This window comes from Nycticebus coucang, chromosome 11, assembly GCF_027406575.1.
Source record: "Nycticebus coucang isolate mNycCou1 chromosome 11, mNycCou1.pri, whole genome shotgun sequence".
Classification (NCBI taxonomy): Eukaryota; Metazoa; Chordata; class Mammalia; order Primates; family Lorisidae; genus Nycticebus; species Nycticebus coucang.
In genome coordinates, this window is record NC_069790.1 from 68,556,293 (window position 1) to 68,577,053 (window position 20,761).

The 20,761-nt window shown below is 34.0% G+C and overlaps 1 protein-coding gene and 1 non-coding gene across 2 annotated transcripts in view; both read left to right on the plus strand.

Annotated features, from left to right (window-relative positions):
- PCLO (piccolo presynaptic cytomatrix protein) overlaps positions 1-20,761 on the plus strand; it is a 376,239-nt gene that overhangs the window by 155,945 nt on the left and 199,533 nt on the right. Inside the window, exon 4 of the mRNA XM_053609602.1 lies at positions 13,984-14,721. Within this exon, the coding sequence (XP_053465577.1) occupies positions 13,984-14,721 (738 nt within the window). The remainder of the gene's footprint in view (positions 1-13,983; positions 14,722-20,761) is intronic.
- LOC128560517 (U6 spliceosomal RNA) lies at positions 8,436-8,541 on the plus strand. The gene has a single exon (XR_008373015.1). It is a non-coding gene; the product is annotated as a U6 spliceosomal RNA (small nuclear RNA).

A 20,761-nucleotide genomic window follows, 5' to 3' on the forward strand; every position in this document is an offset into this window, starting at 1 on the left:
GTGAATGGACAGTTTTGAAATTGCTGTAAGAGAATTAAAGGCTATTTTGTAATAGCTCAAATTATAATTGTTGATACAAAGTAATGATTACATGATGAAAACAAATGCATCCCTTAGAATCTTAATATTTGAGAAAGGGCATCATTAAATTAACTAACTCTTGGAAAGAGAAAAAAAATTTCATATTAGAAAGTCAACCTTTGAAATAACTTAATATGTTATTATTGTGATTAATTTCTTTTCCATTGTTTTTTTGTGTTTTTTGTTTGTTTGGGGGGATTTTTTGGGATTTTTTTTTTTTTTTTTTACTGTTTCAAGTTCATTGAGGGTATAAAGAATTAGGTTATACTGTTTGCATTTGTTAGGTAAAGTCCCTCTTATAATAGTATCCAGGCCCCAGGAGGTATGCCATACATCTGAACCCCCCATGCTCCTCCCTCCTCCCCATCCATCATCCCCTGCCCCATCCTTGAATTGATTTGAGTTTTTCTCTTATGTGGATATTGAATTTGTTATATCCACAATTATTTATCATGGCTGTAAATGGGAAATTATTAAAAACAACATATTTTTATGTACAGCTGAGGTCCAACAGAATACCAAATGCAGCTGAATATAGCTGATTCTCAAGGTATCAGTTTTTCTCATTCTAATTTATTTTTATATTAGCTGCCAAAAAATATTCATGTTTTTAGGTAGGCCTATTCAATCTAGGTTGATAACATCTTCACGTGTTCTAGAAATGATGCAATGAGATTTTCTTGACTTTTCTGCAGAAACTAAAAAATCATAATTCAAAACTCTTGGAAAAATCATCTTTTAAATATAAGCATTGATTATGTCCTGAGCAAGGTGAACCAACGCTTTGTTTCCTTCATTTTCCTATTTGGTCTAAGACCTCATTCATATCTGCCAATGGGATGATACATTTGATCAACTTTAGTGCTTCAAATAATTATATCAGATATATACTCTCTATAGACTCTGTCCTTTCTTTTCTTCTTCTTTTTTTTTTTTACACATCATCTCTAGGAAATCCTGCCTGTCACTCTGGCTTAAGTAACTTCTGTTATTTTTTAAGATCTGCATCTTAAGAGGGACTTTACCTAACAAATGCAATCAGTGTAACCTGGTTCTCTGTATCCCTAACAATAAAACGACTCCCTAACAATAAAAAAAAAAAATGAATCCCTAACAAAAAAAAAGAAAAAGTCTGAATCCTCAGCTACGGGCTAATTTCTAAGATCCGCCACTTAGTAGCTCTGGATATTGAACAGGATATTAACTTTTTAGTTTCTATACTTCATTCTCTTTATATAATGAACACAACTATAGAAACTCTTTCCTAGGATTGTTGTAAGAATTAGATGAAATAAGAATATTTACAGGGTCCTGAAGCTCCGCATATTTCTAGGTTCTTCCCCCTCACAACCTGTTTCTCCTCTATTTTTAAATCACGACATTCCTTGGAAATTAGAATGATTTTTTTCTTAATGTTAATTCCTCCATTCAGTGTCTTGTGCTCTTGCCCTAGTTATCTATGCAAGCATTAGTACCTCTGCAGTGCTCCCTCATTCCTCTAGGGTCAGTTTGTCCTCTGCACATGTGAGGAGCCTAGGGAAGAAGCTACGTGCCGAAAGGAAACCAAATGCAAAGTCAGACAATTAAATTCATGAATTCTTCCCTCCAGAAAAAGTGCCGCATACCTCATTGCTAAGTATCACTATGGTCACCTTCAGGGTACCTCCTTTGGAAAGCTATGCACTGACACCAGTGTCTAGCGTACCCTATAAAGCAAATTTGAAACTCTTTTTCTAAAGTGGCCAAGAGAACTATCATTGTATGAGGTCTGACAATTAAGTTCATAAACTCTTCCTAGAACAGGTGTGACATTCCTCATTGTTGAATATCAGATCTTTGGTTACAAGTTGGTCAAGGGGAGCCCTTCAAAGGTAACTGGTGATATTCAGCAATGTGGCGTGTAGCACTCTTTCTAGGATGAGTTTCCAAACTTAATTGTCTGACCTCATATGTGTTAAAAATGGGATTTCTATTTTATAGTTTTGTTTTTCAGCCATGCACACTGAGAATACGCAAAGGCTCCAAAAGGAGTGTTGACTTTTTAGGGTTCATTTCTTTCTCATCGTCTTTGCAAGATGACAACTTCAATCACACCAGTATTTGACTCAAACATCTTCTGACTCATCCGCTCACTATCTGCTCACTTCAGACAGTGAGGCTGCAGCTGACTTTCACCATGTTGCAATTCTCATAAATTCCAGGTGCTTGAGGGCTCCCCATGTTCCTGGGAGTACCATTCCTGCAATGGTCCTAACAGAAACATGAGCAGGTGTGAGAACATAGCATGCCACATGTTTCCCACAAGACTCTCCATTTTTCTCTCTCTGCTCCTCCCTTTCTTTCCTGCTCATTACAGCTCTCACATCCTTACTTTAGGAGGTATGAGGACTTGGGATAAGAGAGAGTCTAGGTGACAAAAGGTTGCCTAGGATGTCTCGGGCTCCTGGAGGTGGCTGAGGTACACAGACTGGACTGTGTACTATGGTTGTCCCAGTAGTCTTCCCAGTCAACAGCCATTATGGGAATGTGGACCTGGGGCCTGTTTGTAGGATCCATCACGAAATGTTTTTTGATGTTTAGCTGTGAATGAAATGAATTGAACTTATTCCTTTGTTCACAATTAGGTTTTTGTGAGCTTATATTTACTTTCTGTTGTTACCTAGCCATGAAACTACAGAGTAGAACAAGTGCAGTTCTTGTTTCTTCATTGCAAAAATGAGCAGGATAGTGACAATGTATTTGCTGCCTGATATATATTAATACCATGTTTGACAATCTGACTTTCTATATCATCCAGTCTCCATATCTCAATCCCACCACTGCTCCTATTGTTAACATCTAAGTCCGGAGACAAACCACACACATGAAAGGTACATCGACCTGAAATATCTTTACTTCCCCGCATTCCTTCAATGATTAATGAGCCTTCAGGCTTACATGGGACACGTCTACCTCTTTGGTGGTAGGAGTATAATGCCTGCAAATATGGTGAACAAGATTGAACTCCAAATGTTTAGAATGTATAATACACATTATAGGCATGCTGTTGGATGCCCTATTTAAAAGCAAGTGAATCATATTTTATTTATGGAATTAAACAAACTAAACGCCTTACTGCTTCTCTGAATTTGCATTTTGACTTACATTTGTCTTATACATACAATATTCCTCTAATTGATGAATTATTAAATAATACATATCCACACGATTGGTTATTGTATCATCAATAAAAATCATGTTCTCATAAATATTTAATGGCATCAGAAAATTCAATATAATTTTCAATGATAGTTTCAAATTTTAAAATGTTGGCAAAGGACAGGTGGTACTTCAATGAAAAAGAAATATAAATTTATTTTATGTGTATATATTTATATTTTTTGGAAAAATACAAATCAATTTCAGGCAGGTATACAAGACTTAAGATTCTAAAGTCTGTCCATGGCTACAAGAAAAGGAATAGCTTGAATAAATCACTAGCCGTAAAGCAAATCCGAGTAGCCAGACCCTAACTGAGGAGCTACCTCCTTCTTAAACATTTACTTAAACTTCAACTCTTTTAATTCCTGAAACTTTTGGCCTATCCTCTATAACAAATGATTGTCATTCACATATTAGTCAGATGTTGTTTTCATTTTCAACTTAGTTTTCTCCTTGTTTCTATTATCCTAAACCAAGAAGATACTCATTTTGTGAGGTGGAATGTGTATGTGTGTTTCTCGTCTCTGGAGCTTTAGTCCATCGTTTCTGTCTTCCAAATCCACTGGTCTATAACTGCCCATGATAAATTCCATTTTATTAAGGTTTTCCTGGTGACTTTAGCCAGTCTAGTTTCTATATTCCTAATCGTGATTTTACCACTTTTATCTTACAATGCATCGTTTGGCTAAATTGAGACATAAACATGAATATATATTTATACATAATACATTCATGCCTATAATATGTTTTAATATATATTTAATTACTGTGGTTCTTCCAAGAGCAAAGATCATATATGTAGCATAGAGAACAACAGGAATATCATGGCAAGTATGTGATGATTATCTTACAAATGAATTGAATTACAGAACTTCAAAGTGTCACAAAGATTTCTCCATACTGAGTAGCTGTTGAATTACAAGTAAAACAAAATCCTATCTGAAGATAGAATATCCAAATTCTTATAATCTCTGCTTTCCTCTTTAAATATTTAGTGATCATATTCTCTTTTTAACAATTATGCTGATATTAATTAAGTAATCTGTGAATCACTCTGATTTTAAGATCTGTAATAAGTGTCTGGCAAAGGGAGTATGCATTGGAGGCTGATAACCTGAGTTTGGAGGGGTCTCTAATTCAAGATGTCCCAAAGGTTACTCATAACATAACCACATGTAGGGGAAATGGAAAATTATAACTAAGTGCACATTTAAATATATTTATATATGAAATTAACACTCTATAATTCTGAGTCTAAAATCATAGCAAATCAGAAGAGTAAGAAAATTTAGAAAGCATTTTTTAAAATATTCAGTTTTTTCAATATATATTCAAAATTAGATATTGTTCAGGTAGCCAAGCACAGAGGGTAAAAATGTGCCCCCTGATGGTAGACATACAAGTGAGGACAGTAGTCAATTTACAGGAGGATATAATCTGTCATAATGATAAACACAAAATTCAGGGTAGTAGTCAACTTGCAGATAGATATAAAGTAGTGAGATTGACCACAGCTTCAAATGTAATGATAATATTCCATTTCTTTAATTGGATCAGTGTTTCATGGGTGTTCATTGTGAAGTCTTCGTCCATTAAGAAATACAGAATGTATATTACAAAGTTGCTATGGAGATTTGACTTATACCATTGTGAGAACAGGTTAAGTGATTCCTGAAAGACTGCTGAAGCTTTAAGTCTGAAGGGCAGGCAGAGGAAGGGATCAGGAATTTAAAGCAGGGGAGAGTAAGGACAAGCTGGAACCCCTGAGGATGGGTCAACACGTTTGTCCACTGTCACTGCCTGTAACCTAAAAGTTCATGAAAGAACTAAAGGAGAATCCAGAGGAAATTAGACCAGCTGCATCCCTGCCCCCTGTCCCACCAAGAACTAAATGTAAACATGCTTAATCGGTAATAACATCTAGTGAGGCTGCCCAGATTTTCTGAGCATAAAAAGCAATATGGTTGCTGCTTCACTTCGACATGCCAAATCCCACACAAAAAGAGTCTCTTGTGATATGCTGTAATGGGAAACATTTAGGAAAGGCAATTCTGGAAAACATAGTTCAATCTAGGCACATTTGCATTTTGCAAAATTAACATACTGATCCTTCTTGCAACAAGGGCTTCTAGTATTTCACTGTGTTCTGCTGTATTGCAGGATGGTTTAACAGCTAACTAACCTCTCCAGCCACCTTTATCCATTTTCTTTTACCTAGCTTGTCTAGTATAACCTGCCCATCTATGCATTTCAGGTTCCCTAGTTTGTGATATTATTCTGTGTTTGAATATTATATCCATAGTGACTCTTACATTTAAAAGTGGAGATTGAGTTTTATTTATCTTATAATACAGTCTACAAATTTCATTCAGTGACAGTATGTTTTAAATGATCTATCTTCCCAATGTATAAGGCTTTGTTAACAAATATAAAATTCCCCTGTGATGAAGTGTGGTAGACTCTTTAAAATAAATCTTGTTTTAAAATTCAGTAACTCATTGCTGTGGTGCTGAGTAATGGCTAAGTTAGACTTAAGAGTTGTCTAGACTTAAGTGTCTAGAAGTATTCAGACTATTTAGATATATTCAGGAAATGATATATACATGTCGGTAGATAATAAATAAATGCACACACACTTATAATGGTCTGAATGTTTGTGTCACCCCAAAATTTATAAATTAAAGTCCTAATTTACCTTGGTGGTGGGTGTTAGGGTGGAAGGTTTTAGGAGGTAATTAGTCATGAGAGTGGAGTCCTCATGAACTTGACGGCCTTATATGAGAAATTAGTTTGACCTTTCCACCATTTGAGGACACAGCAAAAACTTACCATCTATGAACCTGAAGTAAGCCTCGATAAATACCAAATCCGTCAGCACCATGTCCTTACACTTCCTAGCATGTAGAACTGAGAAATAAATTTTATTTATTTTGTTTATAAGTTACCCATTAATGGTAGACTATAATGTTTATAAGGTATCCATTAATGGTAGACTACAAAAGCAAACTGAGCCCACAATTTTCTTCAGATAATTCTGTCAAAATTTGCTAATATGATAATTCACAGGTATTTGCATTAATGTAGGTAGGTATTTATGTGTTATTTCTGTAATGGTATTTAAAACATCAAACACTGAAAGAGGGATGGTGATAGATATTACTCAATTGATATAGTATACGTTATCTGAGTGGTGGATACTCTAAAGCCCAGACTTCACTCCTATACAATATATCCATGTACCAAAATTGAATTTGTACCCCTTAGATTTATATAAAAGTAAATAAATAAATACTAAAAACATGACTCAGATTACTGTCTTAATTTAGGCAAATATATATAATTTATGATGAGAAAGCAATCAGAAAAATGATTCTGGTTTACTCAAAGTAAAATGGACATAAAACTAATATCCACCAATAGTATGAAATGATATTCTAAACATAGTTTTAATCTCTGGTCATAATAGTCACATACATGATTTTAGTCAGCACGTTGCCGTTTATGGGAAATAGCTATTAATGTATTTTACATTATGTAGAAACCTAAAAGTATCTAAAGAAAAAACAAGCAGACTTCTTTTGGGTATATAGGAGCGTGAGGGTTTTGCAGAAATAAACATACACATAAAAGAAAAGATAAATAGGAACATGACCACTGATCAATTTCAACCTGAAGTAGATTAACCCAGTACAAGGTTCTAATGGGATCCAGGATTCTACTGGGTGTCAATATCGATTCCTACCCTTCACATTCAGGGCCTCTACTAGAAATGAATATTCACATTCACTCTTTACTGCTCAGTTTTATATATATATATGTATAAAATGTATATATATATATACATTTTGATATTTTGGACTTGAGTTATTTCTTTGTCAGTAATTGTAAGAGGAACAACAATCTGAGAGAAGCTAGTCTTTTGACATGCAAGTCAAAAAGAGTGTGATGGTAAAAAAGACCAGATACACGTTATATTCATTTTTGGAGGGACAGTAAGTATAGAAGCATCAAAAATACATGACTATGTACACTAGTAAACTACAATCTCACGAGTGATCACAGATTTCTAATATTTTGTAATCTGAATAACTGTGCAGTGTAGAAAAAGAGTGTATCAGTTGTGAGTTCAGTACTTCCATTTTGCAGGTGACAAAGGGAATCAATTTGTAAGTAAAAAACCTGATTATCACAATGTCAGACTGAATTGTAAGACTGCATGGGTCTGTGACAAGTAAAATACCATCTGGCTAGTAATATAGGTGACATTGTTACAAGTAACAGGTTGGAACATTGTTCTTCAACTGGTGAATTTGTCAGTAAGTGATTTCTAAGGAGATTACTTACGCATTTATTTCTTTGCTTAAATGATATTCCAAATAATAGGCAAATAAACAGGCAAACAATAGTAAAACCTGTGCAGAATTTTTGTTGACTCCAAAGCTTCCTAGTCAATGGCATTATGTTATTGATCTTCTTCATTGTTTGGCTTTCCTTATAAAATTTTGAAAAGCAGCCCATATAGTCTCTGATTTTGATACTTATCTTGGTGGAAACTATAAGAGGTTCCTAATTAATCTAGTCAATCTTTTACTTAAAATTCATTTAAAGTGCTATTTGCAAGATTTCTCAGATACAAATATGAATGCTAATGTAGGTTTTGTGGCCATCACTTCTCTGCCCTTTTAAATCTAAAAGCAAACTTTCAACCTACTGCAGGTCTTATTATCATGCCTCAGAAAAGATAGTTAGAAAAATAATAGGCAGCCCTGAAGTTCTGAGATTTTCCTTAATGGTATTGTTGCTATAGTTACAGCTGTAATGTTATATAAAGCAAATTGCTTATTGATGGAAAAATGCTGAGTAGCACAGCAGCATCCCTTTTCTGGGTTTTTATTGCCTACATTTCCTGCTTTCCTATTAAGATTAATGGATTTTTTGAGCGTTGTTTTGTTTTGAACAAGCTATGATGATTTGATGTTAAAATAAATGCGTTTTATTACCATGTACTAGCTGACGATAGAATATATTCAAGTATGTTGTGATCAATGTGGTGTTATTTTTTTATGCATCATTTATCAGAACTTTCCCTGTTTGGAGATGAATTTTGATATGTTGGTTCTAAGTGTTAAGCGCTGAATAAAGATGTGATTGGTGTGCTCGCTTCGGTAGCACATATACTAAAATTGGAACAATACAGAGAAGATTAGCATGGCCCTGTGCAAGGATGACACGCAAATTTGTGAAGCGTTCCATACTTAAAAAAGAAAAGGAAGAAAAGATGTGATTGGTGTCATAGTATGGATGCTTCTGAGTTTATTTCCTATATTTAATAACAATATAAATGAAACATATACTTTATTATGTTTTACACCATTAGACGACGCTGATAATAATGTATCAAAATCAATAAAATAACAGAAATTCACACAGAAATGGTCTGACAGCATCGGTAATGACTAGTATGTGCTTTAAAAGCCTCCTTCAAAGCCTTTATTTTGTATATTTTTATGTATTAATACACTTAACAATATGATGGAAATGTCCTATATGTATGTACGCGGGGCTGTCCAGAAAGTATCCAGACATTTATATTTCTATTTTCACATTACATGGCTGGATACTTTCTGGACAGTCCTCATGTATATAAAGTTCTGTGGTCATCTCACTAGCTATCTTTGCTAGGAACTATTTCAGAGATAAAACTATAATCCTTTTAACCTTAAGGCAAAATATGAGTTGTTATGTCTATCACAATCGTAACTAATGTAGAGAAGGGTGATACTATGTCTGGCTACATCTTTTTAGCTCATGAAAGTCATATATGGCATTGATGTATTATGCATGGGGGTTCTTATATAAGTTAAAGAATCGTGTTTATTTCCAGATTGCTACTGGCCTAGAAACACTATGAATATTTAATGGAGTGGCTATTGAGAAACTAACAGCAGTGATAACAGACTTTGGACCTAGAAATATAATGCAACTAAATCAAATTCGTGAAGGCAGTGATACAAAACTCTCTGCATTTATTTTTGTTAAAGAATGAAAAGTACTTGTGATTGTCGATTTTCTAAATCATCCTCTGTGGTTACAGAATATTTCCAAAAATTTTTGTGAAGCAAATTTTTCAAGTAAGTTTGTTTATAATTAATGATGATGTGATCATAGTGACGAACCATTATGTCCAAATGAACTTTCTTGGAAAATCATTGTTTTTATTTTTTTGTTTATTTTTTTTACTCAATTTCAAAAACCTGATACATTTTGTTTTTCTTGTTTCTATTTTATATTTTACTTAGTGTCTGCCTTTTCCTCCAGGGAGAGTCCTATATGCTCCCTTAATAAACAAAATTTGAATTTTCATATTTAAAGAAGTATAACATTTTGAGTGTTCTCAATTCTTTATTAACATTATGTCTTCTTCAGCTTGCTGAATTTCTTGGAATTCCATGTTTGGTCCTAGGGCTGCAGAAAAAAAGAAGAGGTGTACATACGAGACGACCAACATAGCGTGTCTAACTGTTGAAGAAAATACACTTGCATGACTTATAACTTATCAAATTCCTTATGTTCCAGACTGCATTCATCAGATAATCCTGTATACACTGAATCCTTTCCATTTTCCTTAATAGTTTCTTTCTGCCTCTAGATTTAATTTTTACCAAGATAGGTAGATGACTACATTCTGCCAAATCGTTCTTAAAATAGCAGGTCTTACTCTTTACAGAAACCTTTGCTGGATCCCAGTTTCTTCTACAAACTCAGTTTGTTTATGTGTTAATTAAATGCCCAATGTAAGAAATAATCTCAGCTTCTTTGATCTTATCTACCATCAAACTTTTACAACTAAAAATACATGTTTAATTTCTTTATATATTCCGTTAAATCTAATGAATTATTTCCTTTTTGCATGTATGTGCTACATAATTTTGCTCTGTCTCATCCTTAACTTAATAATTGAATTTCAATGAGAATAAAATAAGCCCTTGACTTGTATTTTGACTACGTACCACCGAATATAAATAAAATTTTGCAAGTGATATTTCTATTATATCAAATAGTGACAATAAATATTTTTAGAAAACTAGATTTAATTTGTATTCACAATTTATTAATTTCTCTATTTTAAGGCCAGCCAAATCTTTGTAGAATATATCTATCTAAAAATGGAGCCACCCTTTTCTGCATTGCAACACAGTATCTTCCTCTTTCTCTTTATATAGTTTTTTTTTTGTTTGTTTGTTTTGTAGAGACAGAGTCTCACTGTACCGCCCTCGGGTAGAGTGCCGTGGTCACACGGCTCACAGCAACCTCTAACTCTTGGGCTCACGCAATTTTCTTGCCTCAGCCTCCCGAGCAGCTGGGACCACAGGCGCCCGCCACAAGGCCCGGCTATTTTTTTGTTGCAGTTTGGCCGGGGCTGGGTTTGAACCCGCTACCCTCCGCATATGGGGCCGGTGCCCTACTCACTGAGCCACAGGCGCCGCCCTCTTTATATAGTTTTTACTGTATGTTATACTTATTCGTATCTGTGCCTTTTGTCTTCTATCTGAAAGTAAGTTTTCTGGCAGAATATGACTTGCACCTATACTTTTGAATAGTGTACGTACTCTGTGTATATAAACAGAATGGATGTATACGGAATACATACATTATTTGACACAGTACAAACATCAGTTTCCAAATTAATTTTGGTGACAATTAGTCAAAGTGTAAAATCAAAAGAATTAGGCTTGAATTTTTATTTTACTCCTGAGAAAAATTAGTCATGAACTCAAGGGACTGAGAATAGCAACATAAAGTTAAAAATGCAAGATAGCAAGGCTGGGTGCAGTGGCTCACACCTGTAATCCTGACACTCTGGGAGGCCAAGGTGGATGGATTGCCCTGAGCTCACAGGTTCAAGGCCAGCCTGAGCAAGAGCAGATCCCGTCTCTAAAAATAGTTGGGTGTTGTGGTGGACATCTGTAGTCCCAGCTACTTGGAAGGCTGAGGAAAGAGGATCGCTTGAGTCCAAGAGTTGGAGGTTGCTGTGAGCTATGACACCGCTGTACTCTACCAAGGATGACAAAGTGAAATTCTGACTCAAAAAAAAAAAAGCAAGGTAGCAATGATTGAAAATGTTAGGTTTAACTGACTATGGATGGGAATTTAATCAAAGGTATTGATTTGAAACAGCCAGTGAGGTTCTTAGGATCCTGTCTTTTAGGTTTACACTATTGCTTCCTGTTTACATTACAAACTTTAGTAGCATCCTGGTGATCACTGCTTTATACCCATACATTACCTTGAAATTGGGAATATAGAATATTTTATGTGATTGACTCAATTAACTAGATTATACATTTTTTCTCCTACCGAAATTACAAATGATATGAAAACTATGAGTCCACTACCTTTGAAATAATCACAGTGCTTTATTTTCTCAACACATTTTTCTTTTAACCAGAACCATGTCCTTTGTTGGTATCATCTGCTATAAGTAGCAAAGGATGACAACTTGGTGAGAATGATTTGTCCCCAAAACTCAGTTAACATAGTCACACTTTCTAATTGACAAAAATTCCAATGGAATCAAACTTGTATTCTGGCATATTAAAATTTTTCTAATTTATTTACATTAGAACTTGGCCCACGGGAATGCTTAATACACACCTGCACTTGATTTTTAGAATCCAGGTTACAAAACAGCACAGTGACTCAGCTATTTGTATCTGTTATTGTTTTTCTAAAAGTCAGATTCTGAATGAAAATATCTTAAGATGTGACTCAGCCAAGTAATGCTTTTTAAAACCACATAGATTATCAAGATTGATTTTCTGTAGCTACTATGGAAGTTCCTCCTTCAGGGACTGTTCAACATAAGAGCTAGAACTTGTAGTATTTGATATAAGAAATCAAATCAGCTTCTTTCCCATGACTTTAATATAAAAGCATTACTGTGTATAAAGAAGGCAAAATTTACTTCAGTGCAGCTTTGTCATGAAATTAAAAAGGGAATTGATATTGAGTGATCATACACAGAAAAAGCAAGTGAACCCATAATGCATCCTAATGTTTTATAGGCAGAATTTTACAGCAGCTGAAGAATCAACTTTGGTCTTTGTTCTTTTAGATCAGAAAATAAGAGCTATGATGGCTTACAGATTGCAAAACAGTTACAGACATTAAGCTATAGTTTAACACTTCTAAAGAAATTGGAAACTAAAATAAGAAATGAAACTTATATCTCTGATAGTATTCTGGAACAGTAAGTGGTTTTGTCTCTAAATAATTTATTAAGCTAAGTAACTAGAAAGAGTAAGTCCGAATAAAAAGCCCTTTGAAATTGAAGTTCTTGGAGGGCAATGTAACGTATATTTGACAGCGATATTATTTGTAGGACCCTCCAACCATGTGCCTTACGGAATGGGCACACATTAAATGTTAACAGTAAGAACTACATGTTTAGCCTTTATTTGTTGCGTGAGCATAGGTAATAAGAAAAAATAAAACATACATGAATCGGGGGAGTCCTTAAATAGATTTATTCTGACATAGTCTGTCTCCTATGTGATCATTTGGCCTATATTTTTATCAGAGGGTAGTTTTTAGTTTACAAAAGCATTAACCAATTTATCAAAAAGGCAACCCTTCCCTGTTTCCAAAATTCTGCTGAAATAGTTTTGATATAGTTCCAAGGCATTTGTTTGTATGGCTAAGGACCACCTCAATTGATTTAGTGCAATTGGCCATGGCTTACATACTGAAGATCAAAGATACAAGGAAATGTTTTAGTTAGCATCTCAGAATACCCTGGAAAAAAGATACCAAGCAATTTGCGCCTGTTAGTGTTCCTTGGTCAATTGCATAAGGAAATGTGATTAGTATGAAGAATGATTCTTTTTAATATGAGAGTTCATAGAGATTTATGCACAGATGATTTTTGAAACTTCCACCTATAGTTGTAAAACTCTGCTCTGGTAAGTAGAACAATTTTTGGCCCAAAAAGCAATAGGCAGGCAGTGCCTGTGGCTCAAAGGATTAGGGTGCCGGCCCCATATACTGGAGGTGTTGGGTTCAAACCCAGCCCCAGCAAAAAAAAAAAAGCCATAGGCAATAATGGGCTAAACCATAATGATTTTTTTTGTTTAAAAAAATTTAATGTAACAGTACTTGAATAAATTTATGAGATAAATATTAATTTTGAAGATACTAGGCTTAAAAATAATTTTATTTGGAACAAATGCAGATTTTTTTCTCCTCCCAAATGAATATTTCCGTGGTTATGTCTTTAGTGAAGTTTTTCCTCCCCACCCCCCGTTTTCTCTTTTCATCATTTATAATGAAGAGAGTAAATAGCTGGCCTCTTCAGCAGTTTTTTTTTTTAATCTCACAGAACACTTGACCCAATAGTTAAACTTACACAGCACACTTAAATTACGTTGAGCAAAAAGAAAAGCTTTGTGGCACACCTAAGATCCTCTCATGGCATACTAGTTGAAAATCACTGCTCTAGGGATTCCACACATTTTTAGATGTTTAAAAAATCTAATTTTTAATCATAATCATTTTTTAAAAAAAATTGCTGTGTCATTGATTTAGAAAAATCTCCATATACAAATAAAACAAGTAGGAATTAACAATTTTTCACTTTGGAAAATACACAGAAACAGATACATTATAATACAGTTAATCTGTTCATTGCTGTTTTATTTGCAGATTCAAGAATGGCTTTGTTTAAATTGTCAAACCCAGAGAGCAATATCAGGACAGCTTGGAGAAGTGGGCAAAATGCCACCTGCACCATCAGGACCCAAAGCATCCCCCACGCCTATACCTACAGAACCACCATCTCAGAAAACAGGAATGCCTCCTCAAGTAAAAGTGAAAAAGGAAGAACAAGAAGTCAAGGCAGAAGCTGAAAAAGTCATTCTGGAGAAAGCAAAGGAAACTCCTTCAGTTGAAAAACATCCCCCTGAAGTAACCACAGATCAAAAACAAGAAGAACGAAAACTAGAGAAAGACAAAGCTTCAACCATTCAAGAAAAAAAGCCAGCTCCCAAAGAAAAGCATCTACTCCCAGAAGAGAAAAAACTCACCTCTGAAGAAAAAAAGCCACAGCCTGAAGAAGGAAAGCCAGCCCTGGAAGAAAAAAAGCCAGCCCCTGAAGACAAAAAGTTACCCCCAGAGGCAAAAATATCACTTCTCCAAGAGGAACAGAAACAGGACTTACTTAAAACTAAAGTACAAATTACAAAAGAAAAGGGTGACGACAGGGTGGCTCCGAAGGCTGTACTAGAAGAGGGACAGCCACACATGAAGGTGGGAGATTTGCCAGCTGGCCCTCCTCAGAGTGTGCCCAAGGAAGATGATAAGATGACCAAAAAAGTGAAAGAACAGCCCCAGGCAGCGTCCACAGCAAAATCTGATCAGGCAGAACCTGGGAAAGAAAAAACAGTAAGTTATATTTTCCTAACTTTGCACTATCTCATGTATGTATGTAAATTTACTAATTTTTACCTAAGCACACAAGTTGCTCAGTGGTGTTCATAATAAGTGAAGGCCCTAGAACAGTGAATAACATTTTCAGAGAAGTTAACAGTTATTTGCTGAAAATGAAGAACTTTGGCCTTTTGACAACTTAGTGAAGTTCACATAAAGCATAGCTCTAACATTTATTTTTCTGTGTCTTATGCCTATCATATAATTTATCAAAATCATTTAGAGTGATAAAGAAGTTTCCTATTGTTCTGTTTCTTTTATCTCTCTCTAGTATGGAGATCAAAATCAAAATCCCCCTTTAACATAAAATTATGTGTCTTATGTGAGTTTTTGTTCACTTAGCCTTTGATTACACAAGAGTCAACTTCTTTTTCTTCTTCTTCCTTTTTTTTTTTTTTGATTGAAAAAAAGGAAAAATGGTGTGCCCAAATCCAAAACATATGTCATTTTGAAAATGCACAGAGTAGATTTTTTAGTACTTAGCATGTTTTTAACATGATGTGTTTTTCTAGGAGTTTCATTCAATATGTTTAATATTGAAAGGCTGTTTATAATCCAAGCATAAACTGGAAAAATATATGTTCTTTTCTTTAATAGAAATTTTTTTAGAGTAACTCATTTTCACTAATATTTGCACAAGCAATGATGTCACAAGAATTCTAATTTTTTTAGAGCTACAAGAGATCTTACATCATTTATCTAATTGAATAATTTTAATTCTTAGAAGACAGCAATTATTTAAAAAGGAATAAAATGATGTGTTAGTATTAAAACTCTTAACTAGAAACTATAGTCCATTCCAACTCTGATTCGGTTATTTTTTGTTTACATTTCTAATACATGCTTGCTAATTCATCTGTCTGGCATCACATATTAACTACATAAATCCCTATCTTCCTTTTTTATATAAATGAATTTTATATAAATATATCTCTAACCACCATCACCAGCACCTATTTCTCCTCCTAGCTGATCTTTGTAGAACTCGATGCTCCGTGCTCTTTGCCCCTTTATGACATTATCTATCGCTTTCCTGACCCTCTACTTTTTTGCTTCATTCTCTTTTTATCTTTCTGATCACACTTCACAAGTTCTACTTTAACTGTCTTCAGCATTTCTCTTTGCTAGTTCCAGACGGTAAGGTTTTCCTTGTTTTTCTTTTGATTTCTGTCTTTTCTTCTTAGGGGAGCCACATAAACAACTTTAAATCCATTAGTGGACCTACAGTCCCTATTTTGAGCGTCAGGCCTACAATTTCAAGTACCTGGGAGGTAGCTCCACTTCTAAGCCTCATTGTAAATTGAAACTTAATACTTATCAGACTTACTTCTCTATAGAAGCTGATTTTGTTTCTGATTTTCTAATTCTGATAATGGCACTTCATTCACCTGTCTGCTGTCTCCCAGTCACTAATCTTCTGAGTGATCAAAGGTTTCTTCTTACTGCCCTTTGTTCTCCGCATCCAAGTTATCACACTCCTGTCCATTAACTCCTGGTTCTCCGGACATTGCCTTATTTACAGTATTCATGACCTTTTGACAATTATCAAGTAATCTAATTACTGGTTACTATCCCTTCCTATTCTCCTGTCTCCATTGTATAGATGGCAGGTAAGTGTTTTCCAGAATTCAAGTAATTTTACTCCACTATTTAGATATTCCTACTAATTTCTAATTGAGTTTTAAATATAATAGAAACAAGAAGTCTTCATATAATTTGTTAATGCAGTACTTTTTTCCCTTTATTTTAAACCTTTACCACTTTTTAAATCATTACTATTTCTATTATACAACCTCAATATGTATATATTTATTTATAATTGAATTGGTATACTATTTTACTAATACGTTATTTATATTGTAAAACATTCAAAAAAAGAAGTTACTGAAATAAACTAAAATTACTGTTTTACTATACTTATTTCAATGTAGATGCATTTGATCACATTAAAAGTTGATGAATAATAGTGTTTTAGAAAACCATTGATTGAATATGCCCAAGTATTTTTTTAAAATCTTGCACTGAAATTTTATGAGAGAGTTACATAAAAGATGGCCTCAAAGTTGAGCTTATATAATCTTTTGCTGTTTAGTTTTAATGACTATCCATAGCAGAAAAAAAAGGTAATTCAGAAGGATGCACCAGAAATGGAAGAAGTGGAGCAAAGGTTGTGCTCTCCAAATCTTGCTACTTGTTTTCCAAGGGTAGAGTTAAAAACCAATTATGAAAAAAAAAAAATTGTGACACAAATTAATGTTAACAGTCCCTAATACCAATCATTTGTTCTTATTAACTCTCAGAAAATGTGGCACTTTAAAAATATTTTTTTCAACAAATAGTTCTAAAACCCATTGGGATTCTTCACCTGGAAGATTTTTAAACAGATTAAAATATTTTGTTTTAAATTTTATTAAATAAGAAGATATTACAGCGTCTAAAAGGGACTTATATTATTTTATGTAGCAAAATCACATGATGATTTCTCAGAGAAATATATATTGTTTATTTTTCCTTAAAGACCTAGTGGGTAGCAAATTGTTGACAACTAGTATTTATTCCTAAGTATCTAATAAATAGTATATTACTGATAAACACTGTCATCACCAAAAATTTAAGTACATTTGAACCTATTCCATTTTTTAAAAAATTAAATCTTTGTATTCTGCAGCTTTTAAACTAAATTCCCACAAGGTAATCACCAAACTTCTGTGATTAAAATAATTTCATAGTTATTTTTCATCTCAACACAAAACATTTAACATGCCCTCAAAATATAGAGGTCTCATTAGTATACAATATACTAAATTAGTAACTTCCTAAGGCACTCTGAGGCACTCTGTCCAATTTGGCTTACTTACAATGAATATGGTAAAATAATTTCACATGTACTACTATTTCTCTAACCTTAAACATTGAACAATAAATTCAATCAGAAGCCACAACTCAATATTTAATATATCAATTTCTTCATTAACATACACACATATATCTTTATTAAACAAATCATTCAGTATTGGGCTAGGTGTTTACTGGCACCTTTTTCTTTGGGGACTAAGATTAGTAATTCTTTATTATTAACATAGAAATAGGGAATATTGCAAACTAGCATGTTAGAAATATTTATGCATTGATTCCATTGCCAGACATTTTGCTACTTAATTTTTCTCCTATTTTTCCTCTAAACCTTGCACAATGTTTCTTTGTTTCTTTCAAGAGTATCTACTGACAACAGAATGCAGTTTGATTTCCATATATTACTTTAGTCATTTTTCTGTGATAGAAATATGTCTGTTCCCGGCGGCGCCTGTGGCTCAGCGGGTAGGGCGCCAGTCCCATATGCTGGAGGTGGTGGGTTCAAACCCAGCCCCGGCCAAAAAAAAAAAAGAAATATGTCTTTGCCTATTAAATAAGAAATTTTAAAAGAAGTTTGCAAATATTTCTTGCTTAATTAAGTGAAAAATTTTGAAGAGCTGGGAGTCTCATTTGCGAGAATCGTAGTGTTTTGTAATGGTGTTGTAATACCACTGGCTTTACCTCTAAAGCACATTATGGGCTCCGGGTAAGGTTTGCTGTTGGCGTGGGTAGATATGGATAAAGATTTCAGTTTCCTGTTAATGTCAAACATTAAGCACAAACTTCATGTCAGATCTTGTTTAATTTGATGACCATTGTTTTTACCTCGGTATGAAAAGTTGTGAAAGCTTGTAAAATATGGAAAGTGTCCAATTCCATATTAGCGTATGTGTGTGTTTCTTACATTACTAGTTTAATTTTTCATACATGATTATTTTGAAGAAACCTTTAGTTTACCACTTACCCATTAAAGGAAAGTTGTTTTAGTTGAAACTAGGTAATATTAGCCATAAACCTGCCTAACAGAACGATAAGCTTTAATATAAAGGAGAGCAAATGACATGATTGCCTCATTGTAACTACTCTTTGTAGAATAACTCCCAGTTTTCTCCTAGGATTCTCACAGACCCTGTGAACAGCTGATTTGAAAAGTCAGAAAATAATAGTGGCAATCTATTTACTACATATCAGTAAAACTTAATTTATTTTCCACTTGGATTTAAAACTACAGTAAAAATTCTACTATTTTCTTGATGTCGTCCATTGGACCATTTTTGCATAGCCACCAGGATAATCCGCTTCCCACAGTGGAAACTCCTGTCTCACTGACAGAGTCGGTTTTCTCAGCCCTTCTGGTATTTGGCTCCAATACAACCTCCAGGCAATCCCTAACATTCCCCATAGTGAGAGATAAAAATAAACCTGCAGCCATGCCTTTCTGTTATTCCTCAACATAGCTCATGCCTCTCCTTCCTGAACCTGTTCTCGGGTTTTTACTGTGTGCTGACTCTGTGCTTTCCTATCAGCCCCATCAGGAAAATCCCACCTGAATTTCCAGATTGCTTTCCTGGTACTACTTCTTCTGTGAGTCTCTTCTTCTCCTAGTGGTAGTCATTTCTCCTGCTGATGAGTTTTCCATATTGATTAGTTTTAAAGGTAGTTTTTATTTACAATCAAATGGCATTCTTAATTTATCCTGGCCACTGTATTAAGCCCTTTCTCTCTCACTGAACCTACTTATCAATAAGGTTAATATTGTGATGCTTGTTTTAAAGATGGGAAAATGAAATTTTGATGCCACAGATCATGAAGCTGGAAGGCAGCAGAACTAGGTTCATAATCCAGTTCTGACCATACAAACTATACTCTTGGCCATTGACAAGATGATTTTTTTCTATGACACTTTTAGCATACTGCCTTTTCATTATTGTAATTATTCATCTCTCTCAGAGAGTCCCATTGTATCCCAAAAACTTGTGTCATTTTTACTTTGTTCACATATTTATATTATTTTATTTATTCATTATTTTTATGTATGTAATTTTCTTGCCACAACATTTTGTCTCTTTGCTCATTTCTATCTTTCAAAATGTTTGTTGAAAATAGTTATAATTAATCCTAAAATATAATAAATAATTTGAAAGTGTACATTTTTAATATTTAGTTTCATAATTTCAAAAGTCGTGTTACTACTGAATTTTCTTTTTCATTTATATATATATAAACAGAATACCATTTAAATCTTTATTTTGAAACACTACAGCTCTCCTGATAGAACTTGGACATCCGTTAAAGTATACATGTATTTCTGGTTAAAATGACCTAAGGGTTAGTGTTTAAGTTACATATATCCATTGTGTATAATTGACATACGATTAGATAGGATGAAAAATAATTATGTTTTCTGTAGTGACAAGGATTCTCTTATTATAGTGCTTAGGTGAGAATGTCTGATCTTTCACTTCAGGTTCAGTGAATTTTATGCATTTAATTTTGTTTGGAGTATTTCAAATACTTAGACCAGTCATCTGTATTGATGTTAACTTTATATAAATTATTAAACATAATTTATGTGGTATTTATTTTCAGCCATTCAAAAATAAATGGCTTTGGGAAAATCAGAAACTTAACATTGAGTCCTTTCTTTGCAGGTTTTATATGTAACCTAGATCAGTTCTTAACCCCATTAATATTCAGAAAGTTTCTACTTGGCTTTGATGTAGAAGGCTTCATAAAAAGCCAAACCAAATTTGACATTTCAGATATGTCTTGGTGCATTCTCCGCTACTGGTAAAGGCCTAAAGGTACACCACTATAGTAAAAGCTCAAAATGGGGCTTGATTCATAACTCCTCTCTGACTGGTCTATAGTTCAAAAAATGGTGGTCAGATAGTGGAGGGAAAAGAAAAAAACCTATAGAGCAAATACTTTGCAGACTGGCTACCTCATAATGTAGAAAAAGAAGAATCATTCAGGGGAAAAAAATTATCACAACATCATTATCATAGTTAAAAAATGATTAAATCCTAGAAGTAGTACGAAAGAAAGGGACTCAGAAGTAAGTGGCAAGAAGGTTAAGTGAGTAGAATATAGGACTGAGGAAAGAAGCATGAACCTAAAGCCACTTAGGAAAGATTAGGGA